Source organism: Rana temporaria, chromosome 4 (genome assembly GCF_905171775.1).
Source record: "Rana temporaria chromosome 4, aRanTem1.1, whole genome shotgun sequence".
Taxonomy (NCBI): domain Eukaryota; kingdom Metazoa; phylum Chordata; class Amphibia; order Anura; family Ranidae; genus Rana; species Rana temporaria.
In genome coordinates this window covers 270518174-270542791 of record NC_053492.1, presented here as the reverse complement: position 1 = coordinate 270542791, position 24618 = coordinate 270518174, and the positions used below count along the sequence as shown (strand labels likewise).

Below are 24618 nucleotides of genomic sequence, written 5' to 3'. Positions count from 1 at the left end.
CCTTCAACTGTTAGGTTTTATTTTTGCTGCATAAAACTTGTGGAGAAAGTGGAGAGTATAGAGAGAAGGGGAAGGTTCAGGTACACAGTACAGAATGCACAAAAATATCTAAAGTTCCAGTATTCACCACTCTCTCTTAAGTGGGTATTGCTCACCCGGATAGACCCCTCTCACATGGCATAGCAGCCGGGATGACGCACGAACAGTATTAGAACAGTCTCTGCCACAGACCATCTGAGAATGATAATGGATAGCCAGGAATCCTCTGCCACAGGATTAAGTCCCGAACTTCCAGCCTTACAGTAAAAGAGCCTTTAAGCCGATCTGGCGGGCTGTAAGGCAAATAGAGTAGTGGATCCCTTTATAGCAAAGTGACCAGGCCTATCCCAAGACATCAGCTTGCTTTGCTTGGTCTCCTCCAGGGCAGGTCCTCCCCTGGTTTCCTTCGTTAAGCAGCTTCCCCCACTTGGATGGACAGCTTGGGATCCCCTTTAGAGTCATAGGCCCCAGCCAGCACAGCTGGGCCTACTCAGTAGAGATGCAGCCTCGGACCAACGTGGTCCCGGGGCTGGAATCACACACACATACCTCGCTCCAGCATGGCCACGAGGCGCCATCTGCCCCTTAAGTATCCATTCCCGGCATGCACAGCGGGGCACCACTCCCACTGGGCTGCTGCCGAGAAGGGTCACTCAACACACCATGGTTTGCTTGTGTTCCAACATGGGCTTGAGGTGGGAACGCCACCTACAGGCAACAGGGGAAAATCCTATCAAGCACAACCATAGCCAGAACAGAGGCTAATTTCAATGGAATTCAACAAAGTCTGAGCCCACTATTGGCTCAGACGTCCTCTAAATTTAGAATAGCGCCCCAGTCATTGGGAGCAGGGTGCTACACAAGTGAGGCTAAAATATGTTAAATGCAAATATTTTATGAAAAGAATTTGCTGAAATTAATTGTATATCGACAGGATCTCTTTAATAAAGCCAGTTTTTACTATAGGTTTCTAATCCTGAGTGCTGTTTGCAAAATTTTCCAGATTTTTCCACCTAAGAAGAGTTACTTTTATTGCCAAATATAACACGTGATAAGCAATCAAAGAGTTTGAAATCTAGAAACAGCAAACTAACGAAAGGAAATGCTAAGCCTTAATCAGGTAAATCAAAAAGGGGGTATTATTGTTTTGTAAACAAGTAACATAATAAAAAATGTATAGGATCTAAATGTTTTTATATATAATTTATTTTTCATTGCATTTCATATAAAACTATATTTTTACCAGGCCCTGTTGCTTTTGTGAGCTGAACCTAAACGTGTGTTTGGAACTACTGGTTTTAGCACAAAGGAAATCTCTAGTTGTAGTGTAACTCGAAGACGTCACATCACATTCCTGGGAGGGATTTTTTTCTTAGCCTGTATTTTCCCACTTTTCATCCCGCCCTTTCTTTGACAGGTCAACTACTGATTTCACCTGCAGTGAAAACTGATACTGGCTTGTGTACACTGTTTGTCATTGCATTTTTAATTGTGTAGTGTAATTGGCAAGGTGCCTGCAGCAAAATCCTTTCTACGTAACTCAATTCATTACTAGGTGCAGCCAGGACAAGACTATCTGGAGGTGTTGCTAACTACTTCTCTCCAGTAAATCTACAGGAAGCAACTTAACATTGCGTTTATGCAGTAAGGGAGGTACCAGAAAAAAAAAAAAAAAACCTGTCTTCACCAGGAAGTAAACTGAGCAGATATTCCAGCGTTCAGATTTACCTAGATACCATGTTCAGCAAGGTGTTTCCGTCATTCTTTAAAAATTTTAAAGACAGTGCTGGCTGATTCAGGACTTCAGTTACCCCGCTAAGTATTACATTTCTTTCTGCGAATAATCTGTTTTTGATGCTAACTTCGTTTTTAACCCTACAAAATCACATATTCTGTCCAGTTGCTTGCAATCTATTTTTTTCACAGGACCTAGGATCATTCTGAAAATTTCACATCAGCAATGTTATTTCATAATATACAGCTACAACCATAGTGGTAAAGAAACATTTGTTCACTTACCTGGACTTGGAGTACATGATCTGACTCTTGAACCTGAGTATGGGAAACTACTGTAGGAAAAATTGCAGCTGTTGCTTGACAATTTGTCCTTGCTTCTTTAAGGAAAAGGCAGATAGTTATAAACCAGAGCAACCACCCACAGTCTTTGCGAATAACCATGTTGGTGATCAAACCGACCAACGTGTATCTTTAGGCTTTCCGAGCGGACCTCCAAATGTAACCATAAATACTCAAAGGAATGATGACTTATATGTGGCTTTATATGCCTACAGGGCTGCCACAACTAATGAGTTAAGCTTTAATGCTGGGGACCAATTGCAGATTCTGGACTTTACAACTGAAAGCTGGTGGAGAGCTAGGGCCATTATTACTCGTGGAAAATCAGAAGGATACATCCCAGCCAACTTCATTGCTCCTGTGGCCAGCATCGAATCCAAGCCGTAAGTCTGCCTTTTTTTTTTACTGGACAACTCTGATTAGTTAGTAGGTTACACATCTATTTTGATAAATCAGGAAGTATAAATGAAAATGTGGAGTTGAGTAATTCAATTAGAATATGCCAACCCTTTCTGCATTTTGTATAGATATTAGACATGATGTTAAGGTTTCTTAATTAGCGTTGGTTTCCGCCTTCTTTTGCCGAAAACTGGGCATTCAGTGAGGAATGTTATATGGCCCTCTCTTTCTACAATCTGTATCTATAATAGAGACCATTTTAAAGGGCCTTCATTGGTACAGAGTGAATTGAACCCTATCTTGCTTAAGGCTGGTTATATTAGAAAATGTATATGGGTGTAGAGTGGATAGGGAATTTGTTTGTTTTTTTGCTGAAAACTGGGCATTCAATGAGAAATTATCATGTAATACCTGTTTTACACCAACATTGAGCAAGTGATTTTTGTTTTGTACAAAAACAATTGAGTACTGTCCATGATACTGTTTTACTTGCACTAACATCTACATTTTCAGGATGTACATACCCCTTCTTCAAAGCAGTACTGCTTGGACCTCAAAGGCCCCGTACACACGACCGAACATGTCTGCTGAAACTGGTCCGCAGACCAGTTTCAGCGGACATGTTCGGTCATCTGTACATCCGACCGGACAATTTTCCGGCGGATCGGACAGGTTTCCAGCGGACAAATGTTTCTTAGCATGCTAAGAAACATGTCCGCTGGAAGTCTGTCCGTCGGACATGTTCGGTCGTCTGTACAGACTCACCGGACATGTCCGCTCGGCCGAAAGCCCTCGCATGCGTCAAAGTGATTCGAAGCATGCGTGGAAGCATTGACCTTCCAGGGCCACGCACGTCGCCGCGTCATCGTCGCGGCCACGGCGCGGCCACGTCACCGCGTATCCTGTACGCGGGGATTTTGGTTTGATGGTGTGTACAACCATCAGACCAAAATCCGTCAGCGGACATGTCCGATGAAAACGGTCCGGCGGACCGTTTTCATCGGACAGTCCGTCCGTGTGTACGAGGCCAAAAGAATGGGGTACAACCCAAAAGCTTGTCCTAAAAATTAGGTTGTTAATGCAAAATAAAATAGTATTAAAAAGTATTGTTTTGTCTCTAGTGCACTAATACAATCACCTCAAACATGTTTTGAACAAAACATTTTTAACATTTACAAAGTATTTTATATGTGAAGACATGCTCTAGGAGAGAAGGTGCCAGATTGCATTACATTAAAAGCTCTGGTCATTTTGAGTCACCCTGCTGAGTAGATGGCTATTATTATCTATTAGTACAGTAATGCCATGTACACACGGGCAAACATGTACGATGAAAACGGACCGTTTTCAGCGTACATGTCTGCCCGGGGATTTCTGTATGATGGCTGTACACACCATCATACAGAAATCCGCGCGTACTCGATACGTGGCGACGAGGCCGCGCCGTCGCCGCCCTGCCAGTTCAATGCTTCTACGCATGCGTCAAAGTCATTCGACGCATGTGAGGGATGGCGGCCGCTCGGACATGTACGGTAGGTCTGTACAGACGACCGAACATGTCCGACGAACAGGATTCCAGCGGGCATGTTTCTAAACAAGTTTGGAAATATTTGCCCGCTGGAAAAAGGCCCAGCGGGCAAATGTACGCTGGAATCCTGTCCGCTCGGCTGTACAGACGACCGAACATGTCTGCTGAAACTGGTCCGCGGACCTGTTTCAGCAGACATTTTCGGTCGTCTGTACGGGGCCTAACATGCATCTAGAGATAAAAAATGGGTGGTAATATTAATACCAGCATAATATGTTCAATAAAACATATTCCATATTGAATAGAGTACCTTGGAATAATGACCTAATGGGAACTTCATTTTTCACTGCCCCTAATAAACAGCAATACCACTATTGTTATAACAAATTTACGTAGCACTGGCAACATTCACAGCACTGTTGCATGACTTGCTTTGCTTGGTATTGAGTCTGAACAGATTACATGACTTCTGCTTTAATATATTTAAATTAAAAACTGATGGTAAAATATAGTGCTGGTATCACGTACCACTGGAATGTTGTGGAGGCCTCTCTTGCACCTCCTGCCCAACACTCCTGAAGAGGAAGACAGAGAGAGTGAGGGCACAGAGTGGCACAAGTGCCAGAGTAGCTGCCTGGTGAAGTCCACACTTAGGTGAAGGAAGCTGGGGGTCGCAGTCCTAAGAATAGGATATTGAAGCAGCTTGGCACCAGAGCAGGAGATGGTAGCATAGCTGGTATGCAGGCAGAGACCAGCGGCATTTGGGCAACAAGGGACTGATTTAGCAGGCAGAGCAAGTTCAGGAAGCAGGCCAAGGTCAGGAATTGCCTGGCAGTGCAGCACAGAATCAGCAGTCGAAGACAAGCCCAGTAAACAGGAGAGGTCAGAGATATCAGGTGAACAAGGTTAATACACGAGCAAAAGCTAAGTCTAGGAGAAACCGGGTCATACACAGGTAAGCAGGGTCAATGGATCAGGTCACAGAAATACAGGTACAAGCTGAAGACCATTCAGCAACTGCTCATGGTGACAGGCCAGTTTAAATGGGCCATTGGGCACCAAGTACGCATGCTAATTCCTATGTCTATGTGTGCGAGTGCATGCACGAATGCGAGCACGATGAACTGGAATATTACATCTACTGCCTCTATGCCTGGAAGTATTAGCATCTGAGCAATGCACACACGTACAAATATGAACTTAAACCCACACTGGTTTCCTGGTGCTGGAAATCTGGTTTACCTTACAGCCAGGTATTATCAAAATTATATTTTGTCACATATAACAAAAGAAAGAAAATGTTCTCCAATAACAACAGATCATTGCTTTGGGAGGTTGGAAATTAGAGATTACTAGGGCCTAAGCAACTTCAACAGAAAGGTGGCTATGTGGCAGAGTAGTAGCCACCCCCTAACAATTTTCTAGGTGGTATTTAGTAAAGGCATCATCACCCTGAGGCCTGGTACACACGATAGGATTGATCCGCGGATACGGTCCTCCGGACCGTATCCGCGGATAAATCCTCTGGCGGATTTGGATTCGTTGGCATGTACTCACCATCGGATCCAAATCTGCACGGAATTCAACCGCGGTGACGTGTCGCGCCGTCGCCGCGATGATGACGCGGGAACGTGCACGACGCTGTCATATAAGGAAATCCACGCATGCGTCGAATCATTAGGATGCATGCGAGGGACGGGTTCGGACGGATCGATCCGGTGAGTCTGTACAGACCACCGGATCGATCCGCTGGAGCCGATTCCAGCGGATAGATTTGTTAGCATGCTAACAAATTTTTATCTGCTGGAAATCGGAAATATGCGCTGGAACGTACACACCAGGGGATATATCCGCTGAAACCGATCCGCTGAGATTTTTCAGCGGATGGATCCTCTCGTGTGTACGGGGCCTAAGTGTCATCACTTGTCTAATAAGGGTACCCCTTGTATGAAATCATAGCCCTAATAAGGAAATATTGTACTTAATTGGTCACTGAGATGTCAGATATTCCCATCACATATGTCCCAGCAACCTAAAAGAGGACTTGAACTCAAAAATGTAAGATTTGCTATTTAGAAAACATTTAGAAATGATAGTTGTGCCTAAGCAGCTTCCTAAAAAATCTCCTGAAATAAATCAGAACACTTCCCTGTATGTTAGTGTGTTTAGCTGTTACTGTGCCTACAGCCTTATTAATGTTTGTCTGCCATGTGAAATCCTGCTGGTTTCATGACATTTGAAGTGAGCTATTGTGATGTTACTACTGTGCTGCTTGCTGGAGAGAAAATTGTACCTAAGAACCTGCAGTCCATGCATTTCTCTGCTTCTGTTTAATTCATTATTTGAATCTGTATCCCTTCAACTGAATACTGATTAGTCCTTTCTACAGAACAGTTTCCACAGTTCAGTTTATTTCTATTTAAAAGTATTATTGGAGGACATTCTGCACAATATGGGAATGACCTGGAAAGTTAAATTCCATCTAGGGTTGTCCCGATACCACTTTTTTAAGACCGAGTACAAGAACCGATACTTTTTTTCAAGTACTCGCCGATACCAAATACCAATACTATTTTTAATCTCATGTGACAGCGGCACGTGTCAGTAGTTTTTTTTTCTTTAACAATTTGTTTTTAATGTTTTACAATTATTTGTGGGGGAGTTACAAGCACCGATCACCGGGCGGGGGGAGGGGTGTAGAGAGAAGCGGAGAAATTAATTTTAAATCTATACAGCGGCGATCGGTGCTTGCAACTTCCCCACGCACTGATCACCGCTGACAGTACAAGTATCGGGTGAAGCATCGGGAGCATTTGCCCGAGTACAAGTACTCGGGCAAATGCCTGGTATCGGTCCCGATACCGATACTAGTATCGGTATCGGGACAACCCTAATTCCATCCCAAAGAAAACCATCTGGATTAGGTCATCCCTAGTCATGACAGATACATTCAGATATAATCAGATGACAGTTGCACTTTGTGGAACATAGTAATCTGGCAACCATGGTCTATCAGTAACAAAAAAAAGGTCAAGACAGGTGGTAGACAATACAAGCAGCAGAAATTAGGAGGCAAGTAATGGCAGTAACCGGACTGGAAAACATACAAGCAGAGGGGTTGAAATACAGAGAACCTATACAATGCACCAACAATTCCTGTGGGGAATAAAGCTTATCCATGAGGAATTGGCCAAACCACATACATGTGAGAGTGTGGAGGGTGTACATACATACATGTGCAGGCTATCCGGTAGAAAGAATAGTTGCCAAGAAATACTGAATGAGTCCATAGCCCAAAAGGTGAAAGAGTACACAGCAAGATACAAAGTCGCAGCGATAACTCAAAACTGTTTCCTTATACCTATCATTATTGTCTTTTATAACTTGCTTTATGCACTGATGTTGTGTACTTTTATTATATAAACTTTTTCCTGGTATTTATGTCAGTGTTTTTTTTCCATCAATTTTCTAATTTCAATTTTTTTTTACAATTCTGTAATTCATTGATGATTTACAGTATATCCATTTAAATCAATATTTTTACACTGTCACAGAACAGCAACAGAGGGAGGAGATCTTAAAATGTAGAAAAAAAAATGTATGCAAATGTCTATGAGAATATTTTTCCCTTTTTGGAGATTTTTCCTCTCACTTCCTGTTGTGTCTACAGCAGTGGTCATCAACCCTGCCCTCATGGCCCACTAACAGGCCAGGTTTGCAAGATAACTCAAATACATGACAGGTGATATCATTTTCTGCTCAGTGATTGCAGTATTTTAGTCTGCATCTCCCCAAGGTAATACATAAAATCTGGCCTGTTAGTGGGCCCTGAGGACAGGGTTGATGACCACTGGTCTACAGGACAAGAAATGAAAAGAAATGTCTTGAATGGAAAAAAAAAGAAAGAAGAAAAAGATTTATAGTTAACCACTTAAGGAGTGCCCTATATATGTGATTCTGCACTTATGCCTAGGGAGCGTGCACACGCGCGGGCAGCAGGCCGCTTCTGCTGTGATAACTCACAGCGGAAGCCAATCTGTGGGTGCCGGATAATGGATGCCAGGCCCCCGCCAATCATGAGACAGAGACACAGAACGGAGCTCTGCCTATGTAAACAAGGCAGAGCTCTGTTCTGACAGGGGGGAAGTGATGGATTTTGCATCCCAGCCAAGCCATTTTTTCCAGAGAATATGAATGATAACACAAAAACATTTCTTTCACTCATGGTTAGTGTTTGGCTGAAACCATTTATTATCAATCAACTGTGTTTACTCTTTTAAAATCATAATGACAACAGAAACTACCCAAATGACCCTGAACAAAAATTTAGATACCCTAGCGATTTTGGCCTGATAACATACACACAAGTTGACACAAAGGGGTTTGAATGGCTATTAAAGGTAACCACCTTCACCTGTGATCTGTTTGCTTGTAATTAGTGTGTGTGTATAAAAAGATTTAATGAGTTTCTGGACTCCTGACAGACCCGTGCATCTTTCATCCAGTGCTGCACTGACGTTCCTGGATTCTGAATCATGGGGAGAGAAAAATAATTGTCAAAGGATCTGTGGAAAAGGGTAGTTGAACTGTATAAAACAGGAAAGGGATATAAAAAGATATCCAAGGAATGGAGAATGCCAAACTCTAATCAAGAAGTGGAAAATTAGGGGTTCCGTTGAAACCAAACCACGGCCAGGTAGACCAACTAAAATTTCAGCCACAACTGCCAGGAAAATTGTTTGGATGCAAAGAAAAACCCACAAATAACTTCAGGTGAAATACAGGACCCTGAAAACATGTGGTGTGGCTATTTCAAGATGCACAATAAGGAGGCACTTCAAGAAAGATAGGCTGCATGGTCGAGTCACCAGAAGAAAGCCATTACTACGCAAATGCCACAAAGCATCCCGCTTACAGTACGCCAAACAGCACATAAACAAGCTTCAAACCTTCTGGCACAAAGGGCCTGATCCACAAACGGGATACGCCGGCGTATCTACTGATACGCCGTCGTATCCCTGTTTCTATCTATGGAACTGATCCACAGAATCAGTTTCTCATAGATAGGCAGAAGATCCGACATGTGTAAGGGACTTACACTGTCGGATCTTAGGATGCAGTACCGCAGCCGCCGCTGGGGGCATTTCTCGTCGAAATCCAGTGTTGGGTATGCAAATTAGCACTTACGGAGATCCACAAAGCTTTTACGCTTCGTTTTTTCTCCGTAAGTATTAGTTTGCCGTCGCAAAATATTAGGGCTGCTTTTACAAAGTGTAAACTGTTTACACCTTGTAAAAGTATACCCTTCTATCCCGCGTCGCTGTCATTTTTTTTTTTTTTTTTTTTCCCGCCGCAACTATTTTTTTTTTTTTACGCCCGTCGCGATTCTCAAAACCCGGCGCAACGTAAATTCGCGCAAAGCACGTCGGGAAAATAACGTCGGGAGCATGCGCAGTACGGGAGCGCGCCTAATTTAAATGGGACTCGCCCCATTAGATTAGGCACGCCTTGCGCTGGACGGATTTAAGTTACACCGCTCAAAATTTCTAGGTAAGTGCTTTGTGGATCAGGCACTTAGGTAGAGATTTTGCGGTGGTGTAACTTAAATGGCAAAAGTTAAGTTACGGACGTTTTTTGTGGATCAGGCCCAAAGTCATTTGGAGGGATGAGACCAAAATGTAGCTTTTTGGCCACAATCATAAATGCTACATTTGGAGAGGAGTCAACAAGGCCTATGAAGAAAGGTACACCATTCCTACTGTGAAACACGGAGGTGGATCGCTGATGTTTTGGGAATGTTTGAGCTACAAAGGCACAGGAAATTTTGTCAAAATTGATGGCAAGATGAATGCAGTATGTTATAAAAACATAGTGGAGGAACATTTGCATTCATCAGCCAGGAACCTGCGCACGGACGTACTTGGACATTCCAACATGACAATGATCCAAAACACAAGGCCAAGTCGACTTGTCATTGGCTACAGCAGAATAAAGTGAAGATTCTGGAGTGGCCATCTCAGTCTCCTGACCTCAATATCATTGAGCCACTCTCTGGAGATCTCAAATGTGCAGTTTATGCAAGACAGCCCAAGAATTTACAGGAACTGGAGGCTTTTTGCCAAGAGGAATGGGCAGCTTTACCATCTGAGGAGATAAAGAGCCTCATCCACAAATACCACAAAAGACTTCAAGCTGTCATTGATGTTAAAGGGGTCAATACACGGTATTAAGAACTGGGGTATGTAAACTTTTGATCAGGGTCATTTGGGTAGTTTCTGTTGCCATTATGATTTAAAAAGAGTAAACACAGTTGATTGATAATAAATGGCTTCAGCCAAATACTACCCATGAGTGAAAGAAATGTTTTTGTGTTATCATTCATATTCTCTGAAAAATGGCCAAGAAATCGAAAATTCTGCCAGGGTATGTAAACTTATGAGCACAACTGTATACAGTACCATAGTTTTTAAAGACAATGGGGCAGATCCACAAAGATCTGCTCCGGCGCATCGTATCTGAGATACGCTACGCCGCCGTACCTTACCTGGCTTTGGTTCGAATCCATAAAGATTTCACCCTGTAAGTTACGGCAGCGTAGTGTATCTCAAGCGGCGTAACGGCGCGGAATTCAAATTGGGCGGGTAGGGGGCGTGTTTCATTTAAATGAAGCACGTCCCCGCGCCGAACGGACTGCGCATACGCCGTCCCTAAATTTCCCGCCGTGCATTGCGCGAAATGACGTCGCAAGGACGTCATTGGTTTTGACCTGGACGTAAATAACGTCCATCCCGATTCACGAATGACTTACGCAAAAAAAAATAAAAAAAAATTGAAATTATATGCGGGAACGACGGCCATACTTAACATTGAGTACGCCACGAAATAGCAGCTTTAACTATACGGCGAAAAAAGCCGACTAGAGACGACGTAAAGGAATGTGCCGGCCGCTCGTACGTTCGTGGATCGTCGGGAATAGCTAATTTGCATACTCGACGCAGAAAACGAAGGGAACGCCACCCAGCGGACGCTGAAGTATTGCATCTTAGATCCGAAGGCGTACGAAGACGTACGCTTGTCGGATCTAACCCAGATGCCGTCGTATCTTGTTTTGAGGATTCAAAACAACGATACGACGCGGGAAATTTGAAAGTACGCCGGCGTATCAGTAGATACGCCGGCGTACTCGCTCTGTGGATCTGCCCCTATAACTTTTGCACAAACCAGACAATATAGGCTTATTTCGATTTTTTTTTTTTTTACCAAAACTATGTTGCAGAATACATATTGACCAAAATGTATGAAGAAATTTGATCTTTTAAAATTTTTATTGGATGTTGTTTTATAGCAGAAAGTAAAATATATATATATTTTTTCAAAATTGTCTGCCTTTTTTTGTTTATAGCGCAAAAAATTAAAAGGCAATGGTGATCAAATATTACTAAAAGAAAGCTCTATTTGTGGTAAAAAAAATTATATACATTTTATTTGGGTACAGTGTTGCATGACTGCACAATTGTCAGTTAAAGTAACGCAATGCCGGATCACAAAAAAATGTGTGGTCATGAAGGGGGTAAATCTTCCAGAGGTCAAGTGATTAAAGTAGTGCAATAAGAATGTGCTGCTTCCTCAGATAAATATGAACCAGTTTAGGGGGCTAGGGATATTTTAGAGAGATGTCCTCTTACGGATTCTGCTGAAAATGTTTTGTATTCTTTTCTGATGGACGAGGAGTGCTTTGGAATCCTCAAGGAATATTTTATTTGCTGACAAAGAGAAATCAGTGGCCCGGATTCAAAGAGAATTGCGCTTTTTTTGCGGAGGCGCAGGGCAGCGATTTTGCCCTGCGCCCCCACAAATTTGCTCCGCTGTCCTCGATTCACGGAGCAGTAGCTACGTAAATTGCGAGGGCGTTCCGGCACGCAATTTAAATGATCCCGTAGGGGGCGGGAATCATTTAAATTAGGCGCGCTCCCGCGCCGAGCGCATGCTCCGTCGGGAAACTTTCCCGACGTGCATTGCGGCAAATGACGTCGCAAGGACGTCATTTGCTTCAGAGTGAACGTGAATGGCGTCCAGCGCCATTCACGAATCACTTACGCAAACGACTTAACATTCAAATATCGCGACGCGGGAACGACGGGTATCCTTTAGCATTGGCTGCCCCTACTATTAGAAGAGGTAGCCTTACGCTAAACACGCCATACGGAAACGACGTAACTTGCGTACGCTGGGCTCGCGCAACATTGTGATTCGGTGTTAGTATGCAATTTGCATACTATACACTGAGCATAATGGGAGCGCCCCCTAGCGGGCATCGCAAGAATGCAGCCTAAAATATGCGTGGCATAAGAGCCTTATGCCACGCAGATTTTAGGCTGCAGTCAGTTCCTGAATCAGGAGTATTCGTAACGCCGGAGCAAATAAGCAATTGTGCTGTGTAACCTATGGTTACACAGGCGCAATTGCTACTTGAATCTGGGCCAGTGTTTGTTGCAGAGACAACGTTTTAGCAAATGATCGCCTCTTTATGTGGTCAGGAAAAAAAAGTGCACCAATAGAATAACATACTTTTAAGTAATTGTCATTCAAAATGTGAGAGGATGAGGTAAATGAAGGAGGACTGCACTAAGGTAAAGGAAGCTATTTAGGGAAAAAAATTGTTACCTTTAAAACCCTTTTAAGTGCCCAATGGATACGTGGTTAATAGGGACATATTTCTCCATATTTCTCATGGTTAGGACAGCCTATTGAGATTAATGGGCTGCCCTACACGCAGCCCGCAGATTGCATCTCGCAGCCAGCAACCCCGCACAGATCTGTTCAGCCAATAATTTCCCTAATGTCATTGAAGGGCCAACCATGGCTTGAATTTTGGCTGATGCAGCAGGAGTCAGATGCAATTCAAGCTGTGTATGAGGACCTTTACATTTGTAGGAGTTTGGCACAAGAAATCTTGAAAATAGCTATTTTATTTTGTCTTCTATAGTTTAAGTGGTATTGGAATAAAGTGCAGTGATTTGTCTTGCCTATATCAAACAGTTTCCTGTACAGGGTATATTTTTGTTGCTGCAGGGATTATGGCAAAGCCACTGTTTAAGAGTTGCTAATGACATTTATAGGTTGCTCAATAAACTCTGCATACTTTGTTTGAGGCACAGCTTTGTGCACACAGATACTATTGCAGGAATCTAACGTTCTATTTCTGTCATGACATATTTTTCTTTCTGGGACAAGGTTTATTTCTTACTCTGAATTTATGTTTTCCTTCCGTCATTTTTTTACTGCTATTTTATGCTTTTATGATTTTTGTTAAGCTCAGACATGAGGAAGTCCATTTGTATTTCTCACTGCCAGTAAGTATGCTGAAACTGAAATATTCCTGGAACATTAAGCTGCGGCTCTACAACAAAGTTGTGGTCTTACAATAAAGAAATTGTGCATGACCAGTAACAAACAATACAATACCATCTTGCTGCTAAAAGCTGACCCACAACTGGTTGTCATCCCTGGAGGTGCATTTATAATACAGCTTTGTGGCCCTACCACGATCAAACTGCAGCTTTGAAAAAAAAATAAAAAAAGGACCAGCACATGGCTAAGTCCAATTGAAGTGAAGTAGAGCACACGAAGGGCCAGATTCACGTAGAGCGGGCGCAATTTTACGTAACCGGTTTACGTTACACCGCCGCAATTTTTCCGATTTAGTGCCCGATCCACAAAGCACTTACCTGGAAATTTGCGGCGGTGTATCGTAAACAGGTCCGGCGCAAGGCGGTCCAATTCAAATGGGGCGGGTACCTTTAAATTACGTACGGACGTACTGCGCATGCTCCCGTCGCAAATTTCCCGACGTGCTTTGCGCGAAATTACGACGCGCCAACGTTTTGTGAATCGCGACGTAAAAAAGAGTTGCGCCGGGAAAATTAAAACATTTAAAAATAATTCAAAAGCGACGCGGGAAAGACAGGCATACTTTAACATGGTGGAGTACTTTTACACCATGTTAAAGGTGCACTATCTTTGCGACGGAAATCTAACACTCGCGACGACGTAACGACGGGAAAAAGCTTTGTGGATCGCCGTAACTCCTAATTTGCATACCCGACGCTGGTTTACGACGCGAACTCCCCCCAGCGGCGGCCACGGTACTGCATCCTAAGATCCGACAGTGTAAAACAATTACACCTGTCGGATCTTAGGGATATCTATGCGTAACTGATTCTATAATTCAGTCGCATAGTTAGAAACAGAGATACGACGGCGTATCAGGAGATAGGCTGTCGTATCTCTTTTGTGAATCTGGCCCTAAGATCCCACTTCATGGCCATAGGAGATTTCTATTTGCATCGAGGGGCAACCAAAAGTGATGTCACCATGAATACACAGACATTGTTTGGTCTAAATAAATAAGTGCCTGCTTCAACATACAGCACGTGCTGGAAGCTGAAACGCCTAATCTAACACTGGTATCCTGAAGGTATCACCCCAGACTGAAATTTAACAACAATGTAAAAATAATGGGACTTAGGAGACGGAACAACACATAAATATACGTAGATATAAAAAATCACAGATGGTTTATTGTCTCAACATTAAAAATAGAGGCAAGAACACCTCAGATATAAAATAGTAATATGTATTTATATAATACAGGATTTATATAGCGCCAACAGTTTGCGCAGCGCTTTACAGAAATGGAAATACAGTAATAGTGCAAATGGTTAAAATAAATATATATGTTTTTTCAGGACAATAATAACAAAATATAAACTTCAAGGAAGAAAATGTCCCATTCTGCTCAAAAAAAGAAAAAGAAAAAAAAAACACCATCAAATATATAAACACAAACAAACAGAACATAGACCTGTTTGACACCGTATGTCAGACTGACACCGGGTTTGTGGCCAGCCTGAGGGGAGGATACAGGGGCACAAACTGGAGAAAATATATAAACTAGAAAAATGCTGGATGTTGACAAACGGCAAATACTCTCAGGTAGAGGTGCACTACCACAGTGGTCCCCAACCTTTTTGGCACCGGGGACCGGCTGCGTGAAAGAAAATTTTGCCAAGGCCCGGTTGGGGGGAGGTTGAGGATGGCATGCGGGGGGTAAGCGATTTTTCGCTGGCAATTTGTCAGCGCATTATTTCTATTACATTGTAGTAATAAATGAAATAGTTAAACCCACCATAATGCAGAATCAGTGGCAGTCTACACCCCACATTACATTCCCAACCTCCTCTTTAATATCCTCAGCCCCCCTCACATGACAGTTCTTGGTCACCCCAATTTAACTTCTTCAGGCCCCCCCCACATTACAGTCCCCAGTCCCTCCCCCCCACACTCTAGGCCTGCCACCTTCAGCCATGTCACCTGCAGCCTGCCACCATGTCACTTGCCACCTGCAGCCATGTCACTTGCCACCTACAGCCTGCCACCACAGCCTGTCACCTGCAGCCATGTCACTTGCCACCTACAGCCTGTCACCTGCAGCCATGTCACTTGCCACCCACAGCCTGCCCCCGCCACCATGTCACTTGCCACCTACAGTCATGTCACTTGCTACCCACAGCCTGCAGCCATGTGACTTGCCACCTGCCACCATGTCACTTGCCACCTGCAGCCATGTCACTTGCCACCTGCAGCCATGTCACTTGCCACCTGCAGCCATGTCACTTGCCACCTGCAGTCATGTCACTTGCCACCACAGCCTGTCACCCACAGCCTGCCACCATGTCACTTGCCACCTGCCGCCATGTCACTTGCCACCACAGCCTGTCACCCACAGCCTGCCACCTGCAGCCATGTCACTTGCCACCCATGTTCCCCTGTATAACCTTCCTCTCAGTAACTTCACTTGTCACCTTCATCAGTGTCCATCTGTGTGACCTATTTCTTTACCTTTCACACCCTCTGGTGTATGGTCTCTCAGTGAGTCAGGCCATGGGTGGGAGGAGGAGGAGTCGGGCACTCGGTCGGCAGCCGTTGATCCGATCCAGCAGGTACACAGAACAGACACCAGACGACCATATCCCTGCTGCTGTCACCCTCTCCATGCTGCCGAGAGATCACAGTCACACTAGTCCCTGCTTGTGCCGAAGGAGGCGGTGCCGATGTGGGCAGTGGAGAGGACTGTGCACAGCATGTCTGGATAGGGACAGGAGACTGAGGAGAGGCGTTGCAGGGAGGGAGGCAGGACAGTTCTGGATGGAGGGCCGAGGTAACAAACAGGTGATTGGCTGCTAGGATGAAGGACAGTCCTAGCAGCCAATCGCCTGTTTGATAACCTCGGGCAGCTCCGCCCTCCACCCAGAATTGTTCCGCCTCCCGCTGTCGGCTCTGTGAGGATTACAGAGCGACGGCAGGAGAAAGAAAAGTCTCATGCTGCCTGCTCGCACTCGCGGCCCGGCTGCAGAAGGGCTGCGGCCCGGTAGTGGGCCGCGGACCGGGGGTTGATGACCACTGCACTACCAAACCAACAGTGTGGCCATTAACTAGATGGTATGCTTATATAAAAGCACTTGATATTTCTATATATTAAAGCAAGAACAATAGGGGAGGGGTACCAGGGCAAAATCTGGCCTGCACAAAAAAAAAAAACATTGTCTTAAGTGAAAAATACCCCACAAAGACCAAATGGTTATATGTGATAACATTAAGTAAAACAAGGTGTTCTATATACAGTCAAAGCTTTGCAAAAATCCATAAACACAAAAAAGCAATCCAACAAAACGTATAGATGGTATAGGTAGCACAACCATTAATCCCCACATGTACGGACTCACAAAAAGTCACAAGCAATATGGTCTCCTGAGGGTTATATCTAAAGTCCCAAGCTAAATAAGTAACTTTATTTAGCTGTCATGGAATAGATGAAATTATCCCAGAAGTGTATATAAAGCTAAATGTTTTATTTTTGTTTTATAATGGTAAGGGTTTAGTATTTAGTACTTTAGTATCGATTTCGGTGACCCTGTTAGGGATATTCACTTATGTTGTTCTGTGACCTCAGTCAATGGGACTCAAAGTAAAAGAGAAACCAAAGATTTGAGTTGCCACCAGTACAAGAAGAGAAGAGAAAACTTTCAAAGGGGCACTTATTCTGGTGACAACTATCTAAAAGGACATTTTCCTCACTTTATAGAGATATCCTCTAATTTCTTGCTGTGCCTACAAGACAGAATGTGAAGAGAACCCCTCCTATTTAATCACAAAAAAATCGATTTCCTACTCTATTTAAAATAATAAAAAAAAAAGCTAAATTATTTTTTGTAAAAATTATCATTCATAATAAATACAAAACACAATTGCAAATTGTATTTTTGCTTTTCTTTTCTTCTGAATATCCCAATATCTCTGCAAATCTACACACAATAGGTCTTAGTCCACAATGAACATAGGCAACATTTATATGGTGCAGAACAAGTCAACTTGTAGTTACAGGCACACAGATATCTTTATCTAAACAATAATCATATAACTAAGACTAATTCTTGCTTGACTTTCCCTTATGGTATCTGAGAAGAGAGGAGAGAAAGCAAGTGCAGACATAAAGTCTGCCATCACACTAATGCCCTGTACACACGATCGGTTCGTCTGATGAAAACAATGGATTTTTTCATCAGATATCCGATGAAGCTGACTTTCATCAGTCTTGCCTACAAACCATCGGTTAAAAATCCGATCGTGTCCAACGTGGTGACGTAAAACACAACGACGTGCTGTGAAAAATTAAGTTCAATGCTTCAGAGCATGCGTCGACTTGATTCTGAGCATGCGTGGATTTTTGACCGATGGATTTCCCCACAGGCGATCGTTTTTTTCTATCGGTTTTTTAACCATATGAAAATTTTAAAACAGGTTCTATTTTTTTTTCACCGATGGGGAAAAAACTGATGGGGCCCACACACGATCGGTTTGTCCGATGAAAACGGTCCATCGGTCCGTTTTCATCAGACGAACCGATCATGTGTACAGGGCATAAGAGTTAAATTCCCAATGAAAGGAAACAGGGTGGGGGTGGTAAGATCTAGGCCTGCAAAAATCTATAGGATATAAAATCCAATGAATATATGACTGGAGTATCTAACCACTTGCCCCGTGTTTCCCTACAGTATGTACCAATACCATTAATATACTGTACCTTTTGCTGCAGAAAGGAAAAAGCTTTTTTATTTTATTTTCTAGAACAGGCTTCACCTCAGCCTCCAGTGTCTCCTATAGAAAACTCTTCCATTACTTTCTGGTATTTTTCCTGGTATTTGGGGTGGAAAAACTGTTAGAAAGAAGTAGTTCAGCCGCTAACCTGAATATCACAGATCCTGCACCTGCCCCCCTCCTCTAGGAGATTGCTCCTGTCCACCTCTGTAGTCACATGCACTCATTATCAGTGAACACCATTCTCACTGAATACACAGTCAGAATACACAGCCTGTGTCTTCCTCGAATGACCAATTGTTTTATACCCTACATTTATCTTGCATAGTTCATATATTTGGCAGAGTGGGCAAGAGTTGAGTGATCACATACCAGCCTATGTAAAGCAAAGCTTTAGCATTGAAAACAGGAGAAGTGTGTCCCCATAATTCTGTAAAGCCATACACTATACAATTTGATTGTACATTCACCTTTAGATCTACCATCAAATGTAGTGCAAGGGCCTTCATGATTGGATGCAGAGTGATTGGATAGAAAAGTGTGTCCTCCTATTATATAGTTTTGGTAAATCTAAGAGATTGTACAATCAGAATAGTGTATAGTGTATACACCTAAAATGAACTAGTCGTTCTTTTGGAGTCATTAATCATTAAACGCACCACAAACGCAGAAGCAAACAGACATTTTGGCGTATTCAAAAACATGCAACAAACACAGCAAAACATGCTGTAAAAACATGCAAACCACAATACACCAAAATACCCATGAGCTACTTTGCTGCATTTGTTGGATGTAGGGCAACCCAGTGCCTATGCATTAAATTCAATAGGGTGCCTGATGCATGCCATGGGAAAAACACACCAAATACATATGCTCCCACTACACTAAATGTGAATGGGGCCTGTAAGTGAAACATATTTCTTGCTTACATAAGAAAAATGACAGCTGAGTGACTCCATCCACTCCCTCCCATGTACTTGTATAAAGCTGCCCATGCACTATGCAATCCTATTGCACAACCTCTGTACTATTTTGTTTAGATTTGCCCAAACTATGAAATAGGATCACCCACCTGAACAATCTATTACATTTGCATTAAATCCGGCAGGCCCCTGCATTACATAGCTGATTGATCTAAAGGAGATTGTACATTAAGATTGTAGACTGTATGGCCTCCTTAACCACTTAAGACCCGGACCTTTAGGCAGCTAAAGGACCTAGCCATTTTTTGCGATTTGGCACTGCGTCGCTTTAACTGACAATTGCGCGGACGTGCAACTTGGCTCCCAAACAAAATTGGCGTCCTTTTTTCCCTACAAATAGAGCTTTCTTTTGGTGGTAGATGATCACCTCTACGTTTTTTTTTTCCGCTATAAACAAAAATAGAGCGACAATTTTGAAAAAAATTCAATATTTTTTACTTTTTGCTATAATAAATATCCCCCAAAAATATATATATTTTTTTTCCCTCGGTTTAGGCAGATACGTATTCTTCTACCTATTTTTGGTAAAAAAATCGCAATAAGCGTTTTTCGATTGGTTTGCGCAAAATGTATAGCGTTTACAAAATAGGGGACAGTTTTATTGCATTTTTATAAAAAAAATTTTTTTTACTATTAATGGCGGCGATCAGCGATTTTTTTTTCGTGACTGCGACATTATGGCGGACACTTCGGACAATTTTGACACATTTTTGGGACCATTGTCATTTTCACAGCAAAAAATGCATTAATAATGCATTGTTTACTGTGAAAATGACAATTGCAGTTTGGGAGTTAACCACAAGGGGGCGCTGAAGGGCTTAAGTGTGACCTCATCTGTGTTTCTAACTGTAGGGGGGTGTGGCAGTAGGTGTGACGTCATTTATTGTGTTTCCCTATAAAAGGGAACACACGATCAATGACGATGCCACAGTGAAGAACGGGAAAGCTGTGTTTACACACAGCTCTCCCCTTTCTTCAGCTCCGGGGACTCCAGCGGCGATCGGTTCCGCGAGTCCCGCGGTCACGGAACTTCGGCTGGGCTTAAAGAGCCACTTACAGGTACGTGGATGTGCCCAGCCGTGCCATTCTGCTGACGTATATCGGCGTGAAGGGGTCCTTAAGTGGTTAAAAGAAGTAGTAGGAAAGTGGGAGGAAATAAAAAAAAAGAGGTGGTATAGCAATGAGGGAGGTGTGATCCAGAGTGGTACACACACCCTATTCTGTGATGCAGTATAACAGTGCATGATGGGATATGATGTTTCCTGGATGCTGCAGGAAGTGATGGGCTCAGAATGCATTTTTATACATTTTGAACCAAGGGTGAAGATTCTACTCTGCCTAAAAAAGTCAAATAAAGAGGGTGAATCTCGCACAGACAGCAGTGAAAACCTAATAGGTTTGCAGGAAAAAAATGTGCATTCACTATATTCACAAGGAGCCTAGAAACTGCTCGGGCAGGCAGTTTCACACTGATAGGAAGAATCAATGAACTACCACAGTGCTCAACAGCGCTGTGATAGTTCAATAAGAACTACAAGCCGTCACCCGCAAAGACTGTCAGTAGTTGTAGTTTGTTCATTCACAAAACTGCGAATGAATTAATGACTTGACCGTGTGGGCGGAGCCCCGCATGGGCACACTATTTTAAAAAAGTGACAGCTTGGGTGGGGAACTTCTCCCTGTACTGCCATCCAGGGCAGGACTTAGGGTGATGGGGGCCCCTGGGCTTGAGTCACTTCAGGCCCCTACCTTCGATACATTACTTTAAATAGAACAAAATGATACATACACAAGCTATATATTCTCCCACTTAAAAGGGGTATGCCTAGGAAAGCAAAACAGCATAACATTTTTGTGTGTACAGGGATAAATAACCCAATATCACCACAAACAGCCTGGCAAGGAAAGAGCTTCCGCTGTACCTGTCAGATGGAGAGGGATAATATAATTCTGCCGTACGAACCGTCATGTCTGTCCATCGGTAGTCGCCGTAGCTTTAAATAGTGTCATTCGGATGCCGCACATGCGCAAGAGAATGACCGGACGTAATGACGTCATCACGTAGTCATCAATAGTACACATAGCGTTGTCCCGAAGGACATGATGCATACTGCGCATGGGCACAAAAAAGCACTGACACAAGTCAGAGTACAATGTATTCAAAGGGCAAATCCAGCAATTGGAGCCAAAGTAACATGTCACATCCAGCAAAAGGACAGACACCGGACATAATATTGCAAAAATAGCTTCACAAGGGAAATAATAAAAAAAAGACAGTTTGTCTACTTGGATGGAGGACAAAAATTATCAATGTCCCTAGAACAGGTAAAAATGCTAAACCAATCAACACACTTTAAATGAAAAATTAAATGACTGGCATATTATTGAAAAAGATTTAATGTAAACGGACGGGGCCCATGGGCTTGAGCCCAATCAAGCCCAATGGTAAGTCCGGCCCAGCAGCCATCACAGCGAGAGCTTGGATCGCTAAGCCCCTACAGGAGCTGGAACATGTTACATGTAAAATGTTCCCAAAGCTGAACTTGTCCTTTAACTAGTTCTTCTATCATCACTACAGGTGCATTAATCGGTTGTCCACTGGCGGAAACCAGTGCCTCAATAGTAGTGAATGGGTGATGAGATTGGGGCAGTTTTCGCTAGCAAGTGATCAGGCTATTTTATTGAAGATTCCTTTCTTTTGTGCAGATGCATTGGAAAGAATTATCAAGATATCCAGAGCAGCTAGCCATGCAATGTTCATTAAAGAATGCAGGTTAGACACAGAGGGTTGAAGAAGCTTGAAAGCAGAAAGTAAGGGTCTGAAGAAGGACCAGAGGAGGGCTGGAGCTCTCCTGCAGCTGCAGGAGAGGTGCGAGGGCCACATGAAATGGCCTGGAGGGCTGGATTCGGCCCGTGGGCCTTGTGTTTGACTTACGCCCAATTCCTTTCACCCAACATGGAGTTAAGTATTTTGAATGCTAGCCCACCAAGCTACCTGGGGGTCCGTCTCATCTGTACTAAAAGTGAAGGGGGTGCTGCACTTCGTACCTACTGAATGTCTTCACTATGTGTGTTTTCAACCTGGTGGTGTTAAAGAACAGTTAGTATGGCTCCAAGTAAAGAATTAGTTCAGGAACGATATAGCTTGTAATTTTGGGATGTCAACTACATAAAATATCTTATAATTTGAGAGAGCTGACCAACCCCCAAAAACAAGTATCTACACCCCTGTAAACAACTGAAATAATTAAAAGTTTAATAGGTCATTCAGCTTTGTTTTCAAGTTCTCTGTTCTTATAAGGACAACCTACGGTTTGTGGGAATTCTACTCAGCCCTTTGTTTGACTGCAGTGGCATCTATCATTTATGCTATGTATAGTGCTGTTATTATATTTTCAGTAGTGAAAAGCAAGAATGTATTTACTTGGCTATTTAATAGAAGACTTCAGTATTATAAACTGTATAATACACAGTAAACTACTGTAAGCCTGAACAACAGAATTGTTCTAACAACCTTGACATTCTTCTTCATAGAAATGTATAAGTCTTTTATTAATCTTAATTCCGGCTGATTGGTCTGTGCCATTTCCTTTTATAATGTGTGGCATTGAATGCTGTTGTACATGATTGCTCATTGATCATATCTTGCATTCCATGTAAGTGGTAAAGTGCTGTGTGTGGGAGAAATATCTTGTGAGTAGCTTTACTTCAAGCCTGCACTGAGATAGTCTGAAACAAGTGGATATCTATCTTTACTACACATGGTACATAATCCTACTTGTAGGAGTTTGCTACCCTAGGCATCTAGAACAAGGTATGTGCCAGGGTAAATTTCCCTGGCACAGGGGGTATCTTTACTTGTACCGAGCATTGTATACAGCCACTTAAACAAATAAACTGGACTCATTGTACGTACTTTATTAACTCTTCCTCTTGCATACCTGTGCGCAGTATGAGGGTCCCAGCAATGCAGATCTGCTCCTGTTGCTATGGGAGACAGATCACTGCAAAAGGAGTGCCGACAACATTTCCCTCAATGCAAGATGCTATCTTACCACCACATGTACATGCTTATGGCAGGCTGCTTGCCAAACCTTTGTTACCCTTGGTAACTACTGTATCTTTACACTGTATACTACTTTGTACTGATGTCTTCACACCCCAATGTATTTGTGACCCAACTGTAGACTGTGTGCCGGTTACTTTCATTACACCCCTCAAGTAACTTCAGATCAGACAAAGTCAATGTTTTAAAAGCTTTACTGGAATAATGCAGCATGATGAGAATCAAAAGATAACAGTTCAACATAAAGTGCAGTCTATTTCTAACATCCCTAATCCCTAATTACAAGCTTGTGACTGCCCCAGCATACCTGCACAGGAAAGAATTTGTACTTGGCAGAGTCTGCAGTTGGTATCTTCAGGGAGGATTGCAAGTCCCGGCAATCACCCTACATGTGGAAGGCTCTAGGACACAGGGTCTAGCAGAAACAGGGACTCCCAGAGAGGCATAGAGCCCTGGCAGAAGAAGCAGCTGGAGGTTGCCTCTTGCTGTCTGTCTTTTTCTTTTCTTATCATGCAGCAGGCTGTATATTGTGGGACCACATGGCTCAGCAACCCCTCAGCAGTTTCCCATACAGGTTCATGTCCCCCCAGGTGGTTTCCTGGCTGAAATAATCATATTTTCACCTTACAGCCTTTAATTTTTCCCCACGTGGCTGGAACTAATTTGGGCAGGGCCTCCTTCGTGAATTTATGAGCACAGGGAGGGGGCTGAGCCCAGCAGAAAGGTCCAGAAAACATGTTAACTTTTTCCCCTCGTGGCTGGGGCAGCATTAACCACTACCTGCCTACATATTAAACATGCCAGAAGACAAAGCACAATCCCAAAGTATTGGAACATGCACCACCCGAAAGCCATTGGACAACACATAGCTCCCACTGATGCCTGAAAGTGGTTTAGATACAAGGATAGCAAAAGTTATGGTTGTAATGGAGCCCCTGTTTGTGGGACCAACATAGCTAAATCCGAATTCCCTCCCATTTGTCTTATTTTAACATATTTACAGCCAAACTGTTACTCCTGGAGGAGAGAAGACACACTGTGCAATATGTAGGGGTTTATAAATGACGGATGGGGGTTATTTATGAAGTAGTGGTTTTAAGGTACAGGAGGTAAAGAAGTAGGCATATTACCTTCAAGAGAGTAGGGATTGGGGATGTACATTATGAATCAGTGGGTACAGGGTCAATGCTTTGGTGCTCTGGCTCATAGTTTGCACTAGGGCTCAAGTGTGTCAAGCTACACCACTGCCTTTCAGTTATCATGTCACAGTGATGCCCTAATGAAAATTGGTTTTGCAGAAAGGCTGGCATTCACCTTCAAGGTGAATGGATATAGGAGAACAGCTCACTAACTAAAAAAACTGTGCTCCT

General features: G+C 43.1%; 1 protein-coding gene across 1 annotated transcript in view; it reads left to right on the top strand.

Annotated features, from left to right (window-relative positions):
- The first annotated feature begins 1724 nt into the window (after positions 1–1724).
- Positions 1725–24618, top strand: part of FRK (fyn related Src family tyrosine kinase) — a 122184-nt gene continuing 99290 nt past the window's right edge. The window contains exon 1 of the mRNA XM_040350266.1: positions 1725–2498. Coding sequence (XP_040206200.1) covers positions 2098–2498 — 401 coding nt within the window. The 5' untranslated portion in view covers positions 1725–2097. The remainder of the gene's footprint in view (positions 2499–24618) is intronic.